The sequence below is a fragment of the Poecilia latipinna genome, unplaced genomic scaffold (assembly GCF_001443285.1).
Source record: "Poecilia latipinna isolate Pla-1442-1.1 unplaced genomic scaffold, P_latipinna-1.0 Scaffold1747, whole genome shotgun sequence".
In the NCBI taxonomy this organism is placed as follows: Eukaryota; Metazoa; Chordata; class Actinopteri; order Cyprinodontiformes; family Poeciliidae; genus Poecilia; species Poecilia latipinna.
In genome coordinates, this window is record NW_015114363.1 from 42,601 (window position 1) to 59,496 (window position 16,896).

General features: G+C 39.6%; 1 protein-coding gene across 1 annotated transcript in view; it reads right to left on the reverse strand.

Moving 5' to 3' along the window:
* gas7b (growth arrest-specific 7b) overlaps positions 1-16,896 on the reverse strand; it is a 69,985-nt gene that overhangs the window by 11,527 nt on the left and 41,562 nt on the right. The window contains exons 4-9 of the mRNA XM_015060826.1: positions 16,007-16,084; positions 15,030-15,118; positions 13,199-13,252; positions 8,265-8,354; positions 4,715-4,830; positions 4,393-4,467 (exon numbers count right to left, since the gene is read on the reverse strand). Coding sequence (XP_014916312.1) covers positions 4,393-4,467; positions 4,715-4,830; positions 8,265-8,354; positions 13,199-13,252; positions 15,030-15,118; positions 16,007-16,084 — 502 coding nt within the window. The remainder of the gene's footprint in view (positions 1-4,392; positions 4,468-4,714; positions 4,831-8,264; positions 8,355-13,198; positions 13,253-15,029; positions 15,119-16,006; positions 16,085-16,896) is intronic.

The window sequence follows — 16,896 nt, forward strand, 5'->3', positions numbered from 1 at the left end:
CTGCTTTTTACAGCTCTAAACTAACAATCTTTAGCTTTTTGGATGGTAAAGTTTATTAACCTTGTTGCAGAGTCTACAGTGTGATTATGTACAACTGCTTTTTTACTGATATTTCTGTGAGCGTCAACAACCATACTGCTAAAATCTTTTTTTGCATTAAACCAATGAGTAAAACAGAATCTTCATCATTCATTAATTTCAGTATTCTATAACTGCACCCTTTTTGGCAATTTTGTGTCCTAAAATTATAATTTATCAATGATGTTCGGGAGAAAACTTTTTTTTTCTGCTTGAAATTTGATCTTGAATGCACCATACATCATAACAGATCTCATTAACAAACCCTCTTCAGTGTGAATGTTGTTACTGAGCAATGACTCAGAGTTGGCTATGATGCCGTTTGAGTGGGACGGTTAAGATTGAAGACTGAGGGAGCTCAGAGATGTAAAAAGCTATTCAACAGGAAAGTGTTGAATTCTTTCAGGCTAAATACTTTAACAAGACATGGTGAAAATGAGTGAAAAGACAGTTTAAAGAAATGACAAAGCCCTTTAAAAAGTGATAGGGACATGAGGTTTTGCTCCAGTTTTTGTTTAAAATTGTAAAACTGCACTTATATTGCATGTCATGGCTGTGAAGAGACCATTTTATTTACTGAAGCAAGTCCAGGGTTAACGAATAAATGTGCTGGAGTTCACATGAAAATGATGGAGAAGAATACAAAGAAACTAACAGAAAAACACATAATTTTTGTGTCTTCTGATTCAAAGCTGTAGAAGCTTAGTGCCACTTCAAATATTATTCGGACTCGGTAAAGTGGATCCGTCAAACGTCCGCAGCCTTACATGCCCCTCTGACAGGCAATCGTTCCCAACAACATATTGGATTTCAGAGGGAAAGTGATCTCCCGCTGTAGACCCTCTTTTATTTGACAAATCTGATACGGAGTAGAATCTGCAATTTAAGAAAAAAAAAAAAAATGTCACATGCCTCACAGCCGCATCTCGACCAAACAAATGGTAAATTCAGGAATAAACAGACGGCTGGTTCTGGTCGGATCGGAGGAACCGAGCAACAAAACGCTGATTGTCCCATCCAACAACAGAGCCAGCCTGAAGCGAATCATAATGAAAGTATTGTGCTGCACTTTTGTGGGTGTGGGCAGACCGAGCAGGCTGGCATAATCTGGATTCTGTTAAGGACGGCTCCGACCCACTCTCTGTCACCGTGTTAATATGATGGAGCTAGCTTACATGTATGTTCGCTAAACCCTGCAGGGGAGGGTTAGCCTCATTAAACATTGCTAAATTAAGCACTCACCTCCAATTCCCCTCCTTTTCCTCTGACACCACACTAAGAATGTAAAATTAAATCTATAAATTCAGCGAGGTACGAACAAAAACAACAAAACATCTGTAAAATTCACCGACTAGCAGTTAGCAAGCTAGCTACCTGTTAGCAACACTATCCAGTAGCCAGGAAGCGTATTTCACTGGGTAAGTTTTTCTTTATCATGACTTTAAATAATTTGCATCTAAGAAGTAAAAACATGAACACAAAAGACAACTGTCTTACTGGTAACAAATTAGCATCACTTTACTAAAGTATTGTACTACACGGCTGTAATTTCTCCTAAGAGTTCAGACAGAGTAGCCTTTGATTTGATCGAAGAGTAATCTGGAAAAAATGTGGATAAGACGCTCAACAGAAATACTGTGAAATATTAAACATTCCACAATTAATGTAGAGAAACAAGAAATTATAAGTGGAAAATAGCCATAAAAATAATACATTTATTTATATAGTGCCACTTTACAACAAATATCATCCCAAAGCAAAAGTAAGTGCGTAAATATGCAGTAGTAAAAGCATACAAGAACATCTGCATGGTTGGCCTTCGTTCATAACAGGAATATACATTACTGAATGTAGCAATATTGATCACCGTTTTCTGACTCTTTAACTTCAACACAATGTTCCCACCACTCTTTGTGAGCTTTAGCATCTCTGACAAATATCCAACACAAACATCAAGGGCAAAAATATTAATATCATGCCGATTTTTCCAAAATATCACTTGAAATGTCATATCCTACCAAAAACTGCACGCAACACTGAACACATTTTTTTTTTTGCAGGCAAAGTGTCTGAATTACGAATTTTCCCAGCTGCCCTAGAACCATAAAACACCAAAAATGAAATTTATGAGCTGTTCAGTTAAAAGAGGCTGGTTTTTCACTTGTGCATCTGCAAAACATACACACACATACAAACAAGTTGTCACGTTGCTATGCAGGGTCACCGTTTCCTTCTGGAATTTCTTAATAAGACGAGCTAAATAGCAAGTGTCACAGTCAGAGTCCACAGCTTCTCATCTTCTGCGAGCCGTGTCTCGCTCGGCTTCCTGTTACTTTTCCATTTTCCGTGCTCCTTCAGCAGACCAGACAAAGAGCTGCTCTCAGCACGGACTCCCCCCCCACACACACACACCCCTCTGCTGTCAGACGGCGGAGAAGAAGAGCGGCTGAAAACTTTCTTACACTCTGCAGGAGCCTCACGGAGGCCCCCCCATCGCCACCGCGTCACACCTCCTTCCTCACTCCCTCCTTCCCATTCGTGGGTTTTTGCCCTTCTCTCCTCTGCTCATCTGTAACAGCCGTCACAGGTTGCAGTTCTGCACCGTAGCGGCACCAAAATGTCCTCCGCACCCCGACTCACAACGGGACGCCTTGACTGGTCGGTTATTTGCCGTGAAGCAGCCTGAATGTCTGATTAATTTAACTTTACTGCAAATTTACACCAAACAGAACTACTTGAAGCTGAGATGAAACATTGGTTGACCTCTTAAATGTTTTTTTAACAGTGATGTGGAAAAAAAATGTTTGCTCATTAATTTAACTTTAAATGGTAAATATATGATTGTAACCTTGACACAGCTTGGTATTTGAGTAACACTATTTGAAGGGGTGTGAATAAGACTGATATAACACTGTCATAAACAAGGCAAAACATCTGCTATGAACACAAAGGAGTCTGAATATTTGAGACTGTTGTCATGAGGTGTCATTTGGTAAATTTTGACACTTACTGCAAAGTTGCTTTAAAAGTTGCATTAAAAGTCAATTAAAAGTGCCAACTTTGCATTAAAGTGTCATTATTTACCAAACAATGCAAATAAAAATTGACTTATAAAGCAACTTTGCATTAAAAATCTCATTTTCCAAATGACACTTCACAACAACAGTCATAATCATTTATGTTCATAACAGGTGTTATGTTATGTTGATGTCAGTCGTATGAACACCCCTTCAAATAAAGTGTTACCGGTATGGGTAAGCAGGCCACACTGCAAAAACACAAAATATTACCACATATCTTTAACTTATTACATCTTGTTCCACTGACTTACAACCAGTACTTTTCCCTCAATATTAAGGAGTTCTTGACTTCAAACAAGCTTCAAAATTACTTCTAAGTTAGTTTTATCTTATTTCAAAGTGTACGTAGATATTTGCACTAACAATTGGACAAAAATACTTGGTAAGATTTTGTACTTTAGCAGTGCATGCTTATATGAAGTGCTCTAAGTGAAAATATGAATTATTGCACAATTAAACACACCTCTATGTTTAATAGCGACGACACCCGCTCTCTTTAAGATTTTATGTTAAGAAAAAAGCTGTGAGGAGGCCCAAACCATAGACTACATTGCTAAATAGCAGTGCGCCTGCTATTTTTGGGGTTTTGTTAAGCTTCCTCTTTTGAATAACACCAAAAAAGTGTTTTTTTATTATTATTTGTGAAAATGTAAAGCGAAATAGAAAATAGCAACAAATGGACGAGAGATGCTAGAGGCACTGCTGATCTTTGAACAACAAACTTCTTTTATATTATTATTATTTATTTCAAATATGCACATGATGCCTTATTAAAAATACATGCTATTTTACAAAATAACATGTTTCACAATATCAAATAAAACTTAAAGAAGCACAATAAACAAAGAAAATAGAATATTCAAAAAGGAGTGAGAAGAAGCAAAGTTAAACTAAATTTATCTTTCTTTGACCTGCTTGAATATAATTTCTTGATTTATAAATATTCCAGGAAAATATTCTGACCTACTCTAACTATTCCTTTCTTTCAACGGAGTAAATTATGAAAATATTGCTGCAAATTACAGACCCTAAAAGTGTGGCACTCAAAATCTGCGCATGCTTAAAGCGGTAACAAACTAAGCAGGCCAGGCAGGCGTACTGTTCCTACAGTGCTGACATGTGTTTCTTTAGAAAATATTCACTTATGCAGCCATGTGTGCGACAGCCTCCTCTGAGACCGATAGGTGGGTGTAGAGATTTAGATTTTTTTATTTTTTCCCCCACTGTCACTCACCCTTCTTCCTGGCTTGCTAGAGGGATCTGCGAGAGCTTCGAGAGATTCTTGGCGTACTCTTCTTCTATCTTTATCCTGAGAGGGATGGAGAGAACTCGATTACAACACAGCTTTTATGAAACTTGGTTTCCATCTGCGTTTCCTCTGTTGTGCAATAAACGGAGTGATATGCGTAAATGAGCAGAAGAAGAAGGAAGGAAAAAAAGGCAAAACAAAACAGGAGGAAATGGTTTTGTTTAATGACAGCTGCTTGGTTTTCATGGTAACGTGATAAAAAACAACCCAGTGCTGAACGATGATGGAAGATCATAAAAGCTGATACCTTTCTCGTATGAACTCGGCCATCTCTTTCTGCATCTGTTTACCCTTGAGCTGTTTCTGCAACAGAACCTCGAATCCAGTGATGCAACCGTTTCCCTGGGGATCCTTCCTGTCAGCCTGTGAGATAAACACAGCAAGTGCACAAGAAAAGCATTGAGGAAAAAGAACCAATGAGATCAGAACTATGGTACATTAAAATGCAGCCGAGGTACGTCTCCGCCAGTTTTGCACATCGACAGATTGACATTTCTGCCTGTTCTTCTCAGCAGAGTGTGGACAGAAGATGTTGGCCTTTTCCAGCAGGCATGCACAGATTGCAGTTTTCCAAACAATCACCAATCTCTAAAAAGCTTGACCTGCCAATTCTGATTTTGACCAATGCCGACTAATATTTTTTGTCTCAAAAAGTTGCAAAATGTAGCAATAAAGTTCCTAAGTTGGCAAAAGTGGGGGGACTGTTACCAACTGCACACGTACAGATTTCATGTGCGAGTATCGACCGGCCACCAATCTCACAAATTTAAGGAAATCTGGGACGATTTATCGGTGCAAGTCATCTGGATTGAAAAATAAGCACAAAATTAAGGCTGCAAAAGGGAAACATCCTCACTTCTGTCAGAACAGACAATTTAAACTCGTGTTCTGGACACAAAACGCAGAAAATGGGGTGAATATCTGTGAGCAAACTGCAGAAAATCATATGAAAGAAATGGGATCAACGTCTAGAAAAGCTAAACTAGAACCACCAGAAGGAAATGAGGACGGTGGCTCCATAGGTAGATGTGTCGGGGATCTCTTTGATCGTGTAATTGGTTAGAGACGATGCGGTTCCAGCACAATAAAACACATGGAGGTTCTTCTTGCACATCTTTACAGTCAGTGATGATATGTGGGTACATCGGAGGAGGGTAAATGGAAACCTTTATTTCTACAAGTTTGCATAGGTGGGCATTTCAGGGTGCATCATACACACCAGTCCAGCTTAGTGCGGTTTAAGTGAACTTTAGTTTATTTGCCAAGAAAATCCGGTTGGTTTAGGAAGGTGTGAATGCGTCATCTAACTATGAGGCGGCCCAAAAATAGAGAACTCTGGTCCACCTAAACACCCAGGTCTAATTTTGGTTTAAGTAAATTCTGGTGCAGTTTGAATGCCCGTGTGAATGGCAATCAGACCAGAGGCCACCCCAAAAGCAGGAAGTGTATTTTAGTGCAGGGCATCGTGGGTAAATACAACAAAAACAAACGCCGGTGCCTAGTGATAGCGGGAGAAATGGCTTGTGTCTTTTTTTTTTTAACTAAAAACAAAATCCTTCAACTGCTAAAATCTGACACCTCTATTTCTTGTTTCACATTTTGTGAAGAAGGAAGTTGCACTCATGTCTTCTTCAGAGCTTTTCATATTGTTTCATTCAGAGGTTTGTGACGCAGCGCCACTACAGGTGAGGAGGGGAAAAGGTTTTCCGAAAGATTTGGTTTGTTCGACGCAGTGTGACGTGAAATCGGACCGAAATTTTGGTCCGAGTCTACCAAACTTTCCTAACTTCAATATTCATTCAGAGAAGAAGCAATTTTAAGGATTGTGATGATGAATCTTGTGACACAAAAATAAATTATAATTCTCAAAAGCATTTTGCTTTTCCTTTTAGAGAGAAATCTTTTTCCAAAACATTCTTGAAGAACATCCCCCCCTCTGGAAGTGACTGCAGCGTGTCAGAGTGCTGCAGGCGCGGCATGCACCTGGTAGAGATTACACTGCAGGGGTGGGAGATGTCCAAACAGAGCAGCAGAGGCCCGCTGGCTCGCTGCGTTCCAGCCCGTTACTTGGTACCGTGTCATCCCACTGTGCCGTGTTCTGTATCAGAGAACAGCCCGGCGCTGACTCTCTGTCTGCAGAGTGGACTCACGTCGAAAGATGAAAAGGATCCGGTGTAATTTTTGTTTTTTTTTTTTTTTTTTTTTTTTTTGTTCTCACTGACTCGCTTGGAGCTTGGAGATTTTCCACCCTCAGGAAGGACTTTGTCAGCAGAGTCTGAGTCTATAATTTCTCCTCCATCACAACTCGTTTCCCCTCAGAGTATCTCCAACCTCGCTCCATAATTTTCTCTGTATTTCAGAATTTAAAAATATGTTGAGAGAAATAATCCAGAGATGGAAACAAATAGAAGGGAAACCAACGTGTGAAGCCTTTTTATTCACTTTAGAGGTTCAGATGGTGATTTGATGATGGCTTTTTAAACACGTCTCTGCAAAATCTCATGTAGCCGAGACCAAAATGATTCAACTTTAAAGTAGTCTTCCAATTTCAATTGACTGACAGTAGTAACAGCATTTTGTTGGAACTAGAATCTGATGGATAATCTGTGAGGTAAGACAAAGATTAAGGTGATGACACGGAGTTGCTCCAACCTGATGTAATCTCCAAATTGAAATGAACTTCTTGGTTGGATAAAAATAATTTTAAATCATTAAAATGACTTAAAATTATAACTATAATTTTGAGCTTATCTGCAGGTTTTCATCAGCCTACTATTACTCCTTCACCAGACATTCCTGCTGCTAAAGGCTAATGCTAACGCTACAATTCATTTTGCTCAATTCGTTTCCAATAGATGCTTGAATTAGTGTTTTTCTCTTTTTGCCATCTGCGCCTTTGAACTGAGGTTTTTTAAACCGTAGAGACCCCCAGACGGCCGTTCACGCGGTCATCAGTTCCAGAATGGACTATTGTATCCAACATGTTTAGCATGTAGCGGCTCGACGCTAACCTCCAGTCCCAAACGAAAACATATCACACCTGCTTCTATTTTCTCCATGTTGACTAATCGTGGACTTTAAGAGTTTCTTATTTATTTTTAAAGCTTGTAACCGTCTAGTTGTTGAGTTACTGAGATTTTCTATTCAACATTTACTTACAGACAACCAAGATTTTTCTCTGGCCGCACCTCAACTGTGAAATCAGACCTTCGATCTTGTCCTTTTTAAGTCAAGACTTTTCTTTCTTATTATTCAGGCTTTTATTGCCTAAAAATGTGATGGCCCTTTTGATTTTATCTACCTGGTTTGTTCCGTTTTGTTTCCTCTGGTATTTTAAATTTTACTTTTTATATTGATTTTGTGACACAGTTTGGTCACCAATGTGTAAAGGTCTACATGAAGAAACAAATTAATGAATGTTACCTATTTATTTAGTTATATTAGCAGTTATGCAGTAATTCTTTACTAAAAAAAAGTCTCTGTGTATATTTCAAAGACTGTACATCCTTACATTTTTTTCAAAAGACAGCCAATATTCTCTTCTGTAGAGCATCAACTTACATCTAGAAGTAACGCAACTCTGCATCCATACAGTGAGAGCGTATGATCAAGAGCTTGTGTCCTAAATAACATGACAGTGGATCACGGAGGGGTAACTCTTGCACGTCTTATGGCATGTTTGAAGGAACAGCAGCAAAGTAAAACAGCAGAGAGCTGTAACCATCCTTATTTTGTTCAGAATGCTATGAAAACTGAAATGCAGAAAATGAACATGGAGACCATTGAGGAAAACGTACCCAGAAGTAGTCGCAGTAGCTCCACTCGTCAGGTTTCAGCAGCTGCTGTTCGGCCATAAAGATTGGAGACGGAAACGTCACACAGTTGATCTGTGGGATGAAGACAGAGATGATGGATCCGTACTGGAGTGCTGGAGCTATTAAGAATAGCGACACTATGGTCATTAGAGAAGGAATTGGAAAATGAAATCTGCGTCTCCATAAAGCTCGTCAGCAGAGGCGCTTTCCTCAAGCAGCTCAGATGTTTCCACCACACATTTGTTTTATTATATAACACTTTGTTGGTTTTTGACCAATGACCTCTGACACGTAGATGAAGTTTAATTATTTACTCACTTAATAAACTTTACATTAACATGCCTGTATGCAGCACTCTGCGAAAAGCCAGTTTCTTTAAACTCGTCTTTCAGCCGAAGAACTGTCAAGTCAGCAGTTTCCCCATGATTACGGTCAAAACACAGCAGTCTAACTTTATAAAAATATTTCCTTTTTAATGTGGAGGTTTTACAGGGAAACTGAATTTTGAGTTTTTATGAGCTGTAAACCCAAATTCTAAACACTAATAGAAATAAATGCCTGGAAAATACAACTTTAAGTATTATTAATCTATATAACATTTTAACTTCACTATTTTAAAGTTTAATTTCAGAAAGAAAGTAACTTTTTGAAGATATTCTGACTGACTGAGATGAATGTATTTGCATGCATACATGCGTCTGTAGTTTTCACTCTTTCTCTGCAACCAGGACACAGCAAACCAAAGAGACCGATTTAAATACGACACAGCTCACTTATGCTTCCCGTTCTTATTAATCTTAGGGAAGGTATTTTCAGTACGTGTCGCGATGATGTTCTGACACAACACTGCAAATTTATCAACCAACATCCTGGATTACCCAATATTGCTTTTTAAATTGTCCTGCAAAAGTTAACAGCAGTTTGTCTGTTTTCTTCCCCAGAGTCACCAATGTTATACGTCTGATCAAAATGTGGTTGCGATGATTCGCTCTATCACACGCAAAAAGCATAAATAGCTGCTTTTAATTAAACCACGTTTAAGGAGAAGGAGAAATAAGTTTCAGTGAACTGCAAGGGTACCAAAAATATCCCTAAAGTTGTTTTTCTCTTTACATCTTTTTACATCGGAGGCGTCCAATGAAATATCCCCCGGAAAAAGAAAAAAACAGAAAATGCATCTTCATAATCATATCTTCCGTTTTCCTCAGCCTGCAGGGAAGATGCACAGCTTTGTTTCAACAAAATGTCAGTGGCAGTCCGTTGGCACAGCCTGTGTTTGCAGAGGAAGCTGGTAAGCAGCAGAGGTCTGCTGATGACTTTTCCAGAAGCAATATTCAAACTGCCATGAGAAGAAAAGGAGTAAAAAGCCTCTTTTCCAAGTTTACTTTGGAATATGTGTTAATAATAATTAACACATATTAACACATAATAATTTCTCAGAGGGAATCGCCTCCTCAGTAGAGGTAACGGGCTAAAGGGGCTTTAAACAAAAGCCCAGCTTCCTTTTGTAAAGATCTCCAATGACAGAAGGAGATGGGCTACATTTGTTTGACACACATTCCTTGATAGACGAAGAGTGAGAGTCATTGATACGAATTATCCCCAAATTTCTAACATACCATCCAGCACCCATTTCCGTTGTGACAATTAAACTACAAATGTAAATGCACCTTATTGATATTTTATACAACAGAAAATAAAAAGTACTACATAATCTTAAATTTAGATATATTTTTAGTTTATTTTTCTAAACTAAATCTGAAAGGTGTGGGGTGCCCCGGTGCCAAGACAATTTATTCGGTGTATGTGAACTTCCGGTTTCAAATGTAACTAATTTATAAATCTCGGTTTGACAAATTCAGGGTTTTTTTTACACCTAGTCAAAACACAAAGCCAACATTGCCACCAGGTTGCAGTAATTCACCAAATTGGTTCAAATTGTAACATAATTTGCTTCATAGTAGCGTTTTTCTTTAAGAAAAACTTACCAAAACAACTCAAGAAGCAGTCCTGTGTGTTTCTACTGTCTGACTTTGTTTTTGTTTTTTAATATGAGCTAAAAAAGTACAGCATGTTCCACGATGTTAAAACTTTTGTTTTACGTGTTCTTATTGGGTTGAAGAATAAACTTTTCAAAATTCTCACTCCTTATCCACCTGTGTAATCTTTACATACATATAATAATTACACCTACCAATATAGTATTAATATACTATATATATATATTACTATTGGTATATATTCAACTTAAATACTTAAACTATTTAAGTTTAGCTACAGTGGATGAACAATTCTTTCAATTTCACCAAGAAACAAAACTAGCATCGATACAAAAACCACAAACAGTAATTGTCTAATAATATTATATGTTACATCCAGCAATAATCATATGTCTATATGATCATTTGAACAGTTTTATGCTCAATATTCAAATGATTCCTTACTCTGACTCAACTTCCTGATACACAAAGTAAGTGGAGACGATACTCAACAAAATACCAGCGTCTTGCAGAATTAGCCAAAACAGGTTTATAATTACAGCAGGTCAACAGACTCATTCTTCACTTCTTGTAAACAACAATAAGAAACAGCCAAAGACACAAAGCTGCTGCTATCGTTTGCACTTTGTGAGATGTGCTATGCTGATTGCGCCTCTCAGATATATTTAGAACTTAAAGTCTTACAATGAACATGTTCTAAAGCCGATGTGAAGAACTGTAATTACCACTTCATGATTAAACTGCTAAATAAGCATCCACTGTGAAAAGTGTGATTGTCAGTCATTTTCCACAGTCACGTGTTGCTAGAGTGGGGCCTTGGTTATTAACAGGACAATTGGCAGTGATTTTCCAACTGCATGCTTGTTTAAAATGCCCGTCCCCTCCGTCTTAGGCCTGCAGCGGCTGCATGTTCCAGTTGTCCACATGGGAAAGTTTCAGAAAGCCACCACCAGTTTCTCACCAGACGCTTCGCTGAACCAGCTGTGTGTGTATCTACAGCTGTGCAGCTACTTTTTTTTGTTTGTTTTGTGCATTTGCAATTAGCACAAACAGAAGTGGCCTAAGATGTTTTATGGCTCATGAAAATACAATACAGTGAGACTTTCATCCTTTTGGTCTTGCTGGAAAGAGCTTTCCTTTGCACCTACCTCACATGTGAAAAACAAACTAGACGTGGGTGAAGCACGGCTTCAGCCAAGGCTGCTGTGTGTACGTTACAGGAGCTGGTGCTAATTCGATAACACAGGAGATCAAAATGAAAAAGACAACATTCCACATAGAAAATCCACGTGTTGTGGCAGCAGAGTGACTCCCATCACTCCGAACAGAACTCCCAAGGAGTTCTTTTAAAATAGCTAAATGAACCTTGTTGCTGAAATCCCAAACTAATTTGGTAATGTTAGTAATTTTTATCAGCCCACATGCCCAGACAGAATTTGGCAGGGGGAATCAGACATCTCGAACGGACTAAAACGTTGTCAGCTGTTAAGCGGTATGTGCGAACTGACTGCTGCCAAGGGTCATGCGATGACTGTGAGATTCACACAGCTGGGCCGTTTCAGCATACCACATGTTGATGTTTAAAGGTTCCAAACAGAGTCGGAAGGCTGACAGCTCAAGTGTAAAAAAAAATGTGAAGTGCTCAAAATGTTCTGTTAAAACAACAAACTGTTGCTTAGACAAAGCAAATGTGCCACCATGAAACAAGGCTTTACAAGGCAACGGTGGACGTGAACGTTTAAACTCAAGGTGCATTCACACCAGCCCCATTTACTCCACTTGAACCAAACTCTAGTTTGTTTGCCTAGAAAGCCTAGTTGTTTGAGGTGTGAATACGCAATCGAAGTCTGATGTGGATCAAGAAAGCCTAAAAACCTAAGTCTCAGTTCAGTTAAAGTAAACTCTGGTGCGGTTCGAATGGTGAATGCCAAGCAGACCGGATATCGCTCCGAAAGCAGGAAGCGAACTATACGGCATTCTGGGTTCATACCAAACTCTTTCCGAAGAGAAGAAGAAAGAATCTACAAATGCTAAAACCTTACACTACTCTATTTTTGTTCGTATTTTATGGAAACAGAAGTTGCACTCATGTCTTCTTCAGTAGTTCTTGGTGCATCATCGCCACAGGCTACAGGAGGAACAAGTTTTGGTTCGTTTGAGACAATGCGGTGTGAAAGTAAACTGCACCAGATGAAAATGTAACAAATGTTGCACTTTTCATCTCCAATCGAACGGCCTCTACCATACTACAAGGTGTGAAAACATCTTTACACTATTTTGTCAAAACTATTGGGTCACCCTTTCAAATTATTGAATTTGGGTAATCCAATCACTTTCATTGCCATATATGTAATAAATCAAGCACCTAGGTATGCCAGATTCTTCTCCAACCATCTCATGGGTCGTTCTCAGGAGATCAGTGAACTCCAGCGTGGAACTTTGATAGGATGCCACCTGCAGAGCAAGTCCTGTTCACTACTAAATAATCTACAGTCAACTGTTGGAGAGATAAATGCAAGGTGGAACTCAGGTAAGACGTGTAACATCGTGGAGGATGCTGAGATTCATTGTTTGCAAATATTACCAATTTTCTGCAGTCAATAGCTACAGACTTCCAACTTCATGTGGCCTTGAAATTAGCTGAAAAACAACTTCATTGAATCGGTTACCATGACCAGGTAGCTGTACATAAGCCTTACATCGCCAAAGTGTTCGATGCAGACATGTTTGTCTGACTGATTAACTATCCCACTTTGTCTGGCAAACCAGTAGATGAGTTTGGGTTTGGGAGTTTTCAGGAAAAAAAACTCAGTCCATTGTGCCAAGTGTAAAGTTTGGTACAAAGGGAATAAAAGGTGCAGAGCTGCTTTTCAGGAGTTGCTCAGTTAGCCATTTTTTCCGACCATCAAAACTCACCGTAACCGTCGTCTCCTTGTTCTGTTTCCTGGTCGGTGATGTTGATCCTGGGCTCTGCAAAGAGAAGAGGAACACTCCGTCAAAGCTCCGGTCCTCTGCGTCAGACATGACCGCACGACACCAACACTCTGTCACTCCCAACAAACACGCAATGTGATCAAAGTTGTTTTCTATGTGGTGGCCGAATGAGTCCGACTAGTGCATTCTGTTCTTGTGCTGCCGATGTTTGTGTGTGTGGAGATAGTTCTGCAGAGCAAAGCAAAGAATGATTGCTCTCTCTCGCTCTCTCTTTTGTGCGGGAGTATGCATATCTGTGTGTGTGTGTGTCATTTCAATCACTTTGGTAGAGAACTGAAATAAAGTATCTAGGTGCGAGTTCAAATGCAACAGAGATGTATCTTTATAAGGGCATATTTCAATACTTAGTCTGTAATACCAGAAAAAGCTGTCCAACATAAACCACTGATTCGCCAACATGGTGTACTGTGGTAAATGGGTGCTGCTGAAATCAATTATGGATATTGAAGCAATAAAAGGTGGACTTTGAGGTTCTTCTCAAACCAGCTGATGCAGCTTTCAGGTTGGTAAAAGAGAGAAACTTGAGATGGACAGACCCATCACTGGTGGCGAGTCAGTGACTTCATTAGAAAACCCCATGGTGAAAGACCCTGGGGATCCATAAAGCACATTAACGACTCTGGAGGTGCTGGGCTTTCCTCAAGGAGTCCCATGGCAGCTGAATCTTTAATTTCAGGAGAACCAGTTGAGTTTGTGTCTGTGGAACATTGGAGGACACAAGGACCTTTAGGGATGCCTGGTTTGTTGACTTGGAAAGGAGTCGAGAGCATGTCTTTTGTAGAGTCTTGCAGGATATTTTGGGAGTAGCATTTGGTTTACATTGGCCATAATAAGCCAGACTTGTTCAAACTAAATCAAATTTAGGTTTATCATTTGGTCCAAATTCTGTTAATGAACAGAATTTCCAGGCAAAGACACTGAGCAGAAGCTCTCAGACTTCGGATCTTTGCTTTTTAAAATGATAAGGTCCTGCTGGCCTTCCTGACTTTTATTTGTAACAATCAGTGGATTCTCCTGGTTGAGGATTAGCACCTCCAAATCTAAAGGCGTAGTTTTAAGTTAGAAAAAGGTGGATTACTGCCTCTGCTTCCGGATTAGGTTACTGCCTCATGTGGAGGAGGTTAAGTTTGTTTTGGTAGTACTGAGTGAGAGCCTAACATCGCAAAGCTACCAGCAGGTCTAATTTGAAACTAACAGCTACAGGCATGAGCGTTGTGGAGTGACGCTGCAGCTTTTCCAAATATTACAGGAGTCGCTTTTGGTCGGGACGCTCTCTAGAGTGTCTTGAACATCTCCTTGAGAGGCAGACCCAGGACTCACTGGAGAGATCTTTTTAGATCTGCTCCCTATAATTGAATGTATGACTCTAAAGTAAGAAGAGTATGGAGACATTGACTGTAAGTGGTGGGCGGATGGTGTGTAATATCTCCATGACTACTAGGCTAATTATGATCAAGGGAAAAGATACTGTAGGAGGGTTTAATCAGCTTCTACGGTCATCAGCTTATTTATTTAATGAGGGGAAAGAGAGAGGCGGTTTAATCCTGACCAAAAAGAAAATCAAAGATTTAACGAGAGTGGACTTACAGAAAAGATTCCTGGACATAGTGGGTTTTAATCGCTGAGATGAAACAGATTTCAAGGAAGTAGCTTAAAATGATTCAAATCTGTCTTGAATTGTTACCGAATTGAAAAAAATCAAACAAAACAAAGAAATGCCAAACACAAAATAACAAAAGCGATGAGGGTTTACCTGGGGCTCAGTGCTGCTCTTCCTAACCAGGCTGTTGTGTGAATGGTCACCGTGATGCATGGGGCTGCTGCCCGAGTGGAAACCATTCACTGCACAAATAAATGAGACAGAAAGACGTTTTCCACACTGAAGTCGAATGGGTAAGTTTTAGTTATCAAGGTGCAATCCTAAAGATAATGACTGTGAAACTCCAACTCAGTCAGAATTAATTCTGACTTGTTGTTTGTGATGTTTCAATGCCGAGTTAAGCTGAAACCATAGAAACCTGCTATATATACAATTATGGACAAGCAAAACATTTACAAGCTACTGCAATGTAGCTGTTTAGCTAGAAGCTAACATAGCCTTAACCAAACAACCCATAAGAATATTAGCTACTTTTCCAGAAGCAAATGCATTAAGCTAAAAGTGTGCTGAAACAGTATGAAGTCATTTCTGCCTACATCCCCCAGAATGCTGTGCAGTTCTGGATCGGAGTGGTCAAATATTCTATCAGATGTGTTAATATCGATTGCATCTCTATCAGTATATGTTATTGATTTATTGTCCCACTTCCTCATGGGGTCAAATTCAATCTTTCACTCGTCACGCTGTCCTTCTCTAAGCATTAGTCCAGAAAGTACATCTTCGAAACTTTACCGTTCAGACTGCGGTGCTCTGGCTATTTCTTCCTAAGAAGGGAGCTGAATGAGTGAATGAAGTTTGTTTCCGTATGTGGAAACATCCAGAGAACCTTCCTGCCTCTTTCTGCCCGTTCGCCTTTAGGAGCAGGGCCAAAGCGGGAGACAGAGGACTCCTCAGTTCCTCAGTTTGCGGCTGCAGATAAAGTTAGTCACAGGAAGCGTCTGTGTGTGGCGAGCATGAGCCGGGGCTTTGTGCCACCGTGGAATCTTAGGAGAATTCCCAGCCCCGGGGCACTGACACTTGAGGAAGTTGAAGAGAAAGAAATGGAGTAGACGAGAGCGCAGTTAAAGCACCTGCTGGCAGAGAGTTCTTGTGTCGGATGGAGCTCTTGGGGGTTCCAGGGACACTGGACGGCCTCTCCCATGTGGTCTCTGAGGGAAGGAGGTGGGGAGGGGGGAGAGAGTATAGGAAGCATTAGGAAACAGTTGCAACCATTAGTGGGAAGGAATAAGAAGAAGTGATTCCATCTACAGATGCAAACTTGGCATTTCTTGCAGATGGTAATAAAAAACAAAAAACACACACTCAGACTTTTCTTTCCAGCCTGTACATAATCACTTAGGAGTAATAACTTCGATTTCTAAATTCAATTCAATTCACTTCAAACATCCTTTAGTAATCCCAGAGGAAAATTAACTCTTCTAATTTGTATTATCCAAGTTTCTTCAGAGATGGTATGAGCTGGAAGGAGCTCCTGTAGCAGTCAGTATTACAGTGTATTTCAAGAAGCCTCTGACTGAAGACGCTCTTGTTATTGTTCATCCTCTCATTAAGAGGATGTTTAGAGTTTCATGTTCATCATAAAATTACAAAAAACCCAAGATTTGAGTTTACTGTTTCACTGTCGTTTATGTGACAGACGAACACAATAAGTAACATTTTAGGGTGTTTTCACACCCGATAATGTGATAGACTCTGTCCGAGTGGGGAAAAAAATAAAAACATTTGTTTCAGCTGGTGCATTTCGCTTTCACATTGCGAAGTGTCAAACAATCCAAACTCTTTGAGAAACAAGTTCACCCCCTCGCCTGTGGTGGCGCTGCACCAAGAACCACTGAAGGAAACAACATGAAACCCCTGAAGAAGACTTCAGCGCAACGTCCTTCTTTACGAAACGTAAACAAAATAAAACTTTGTCAAATTTTATTGTAGAATTTCTTTTTTGTCTTCACCATTTCTACTA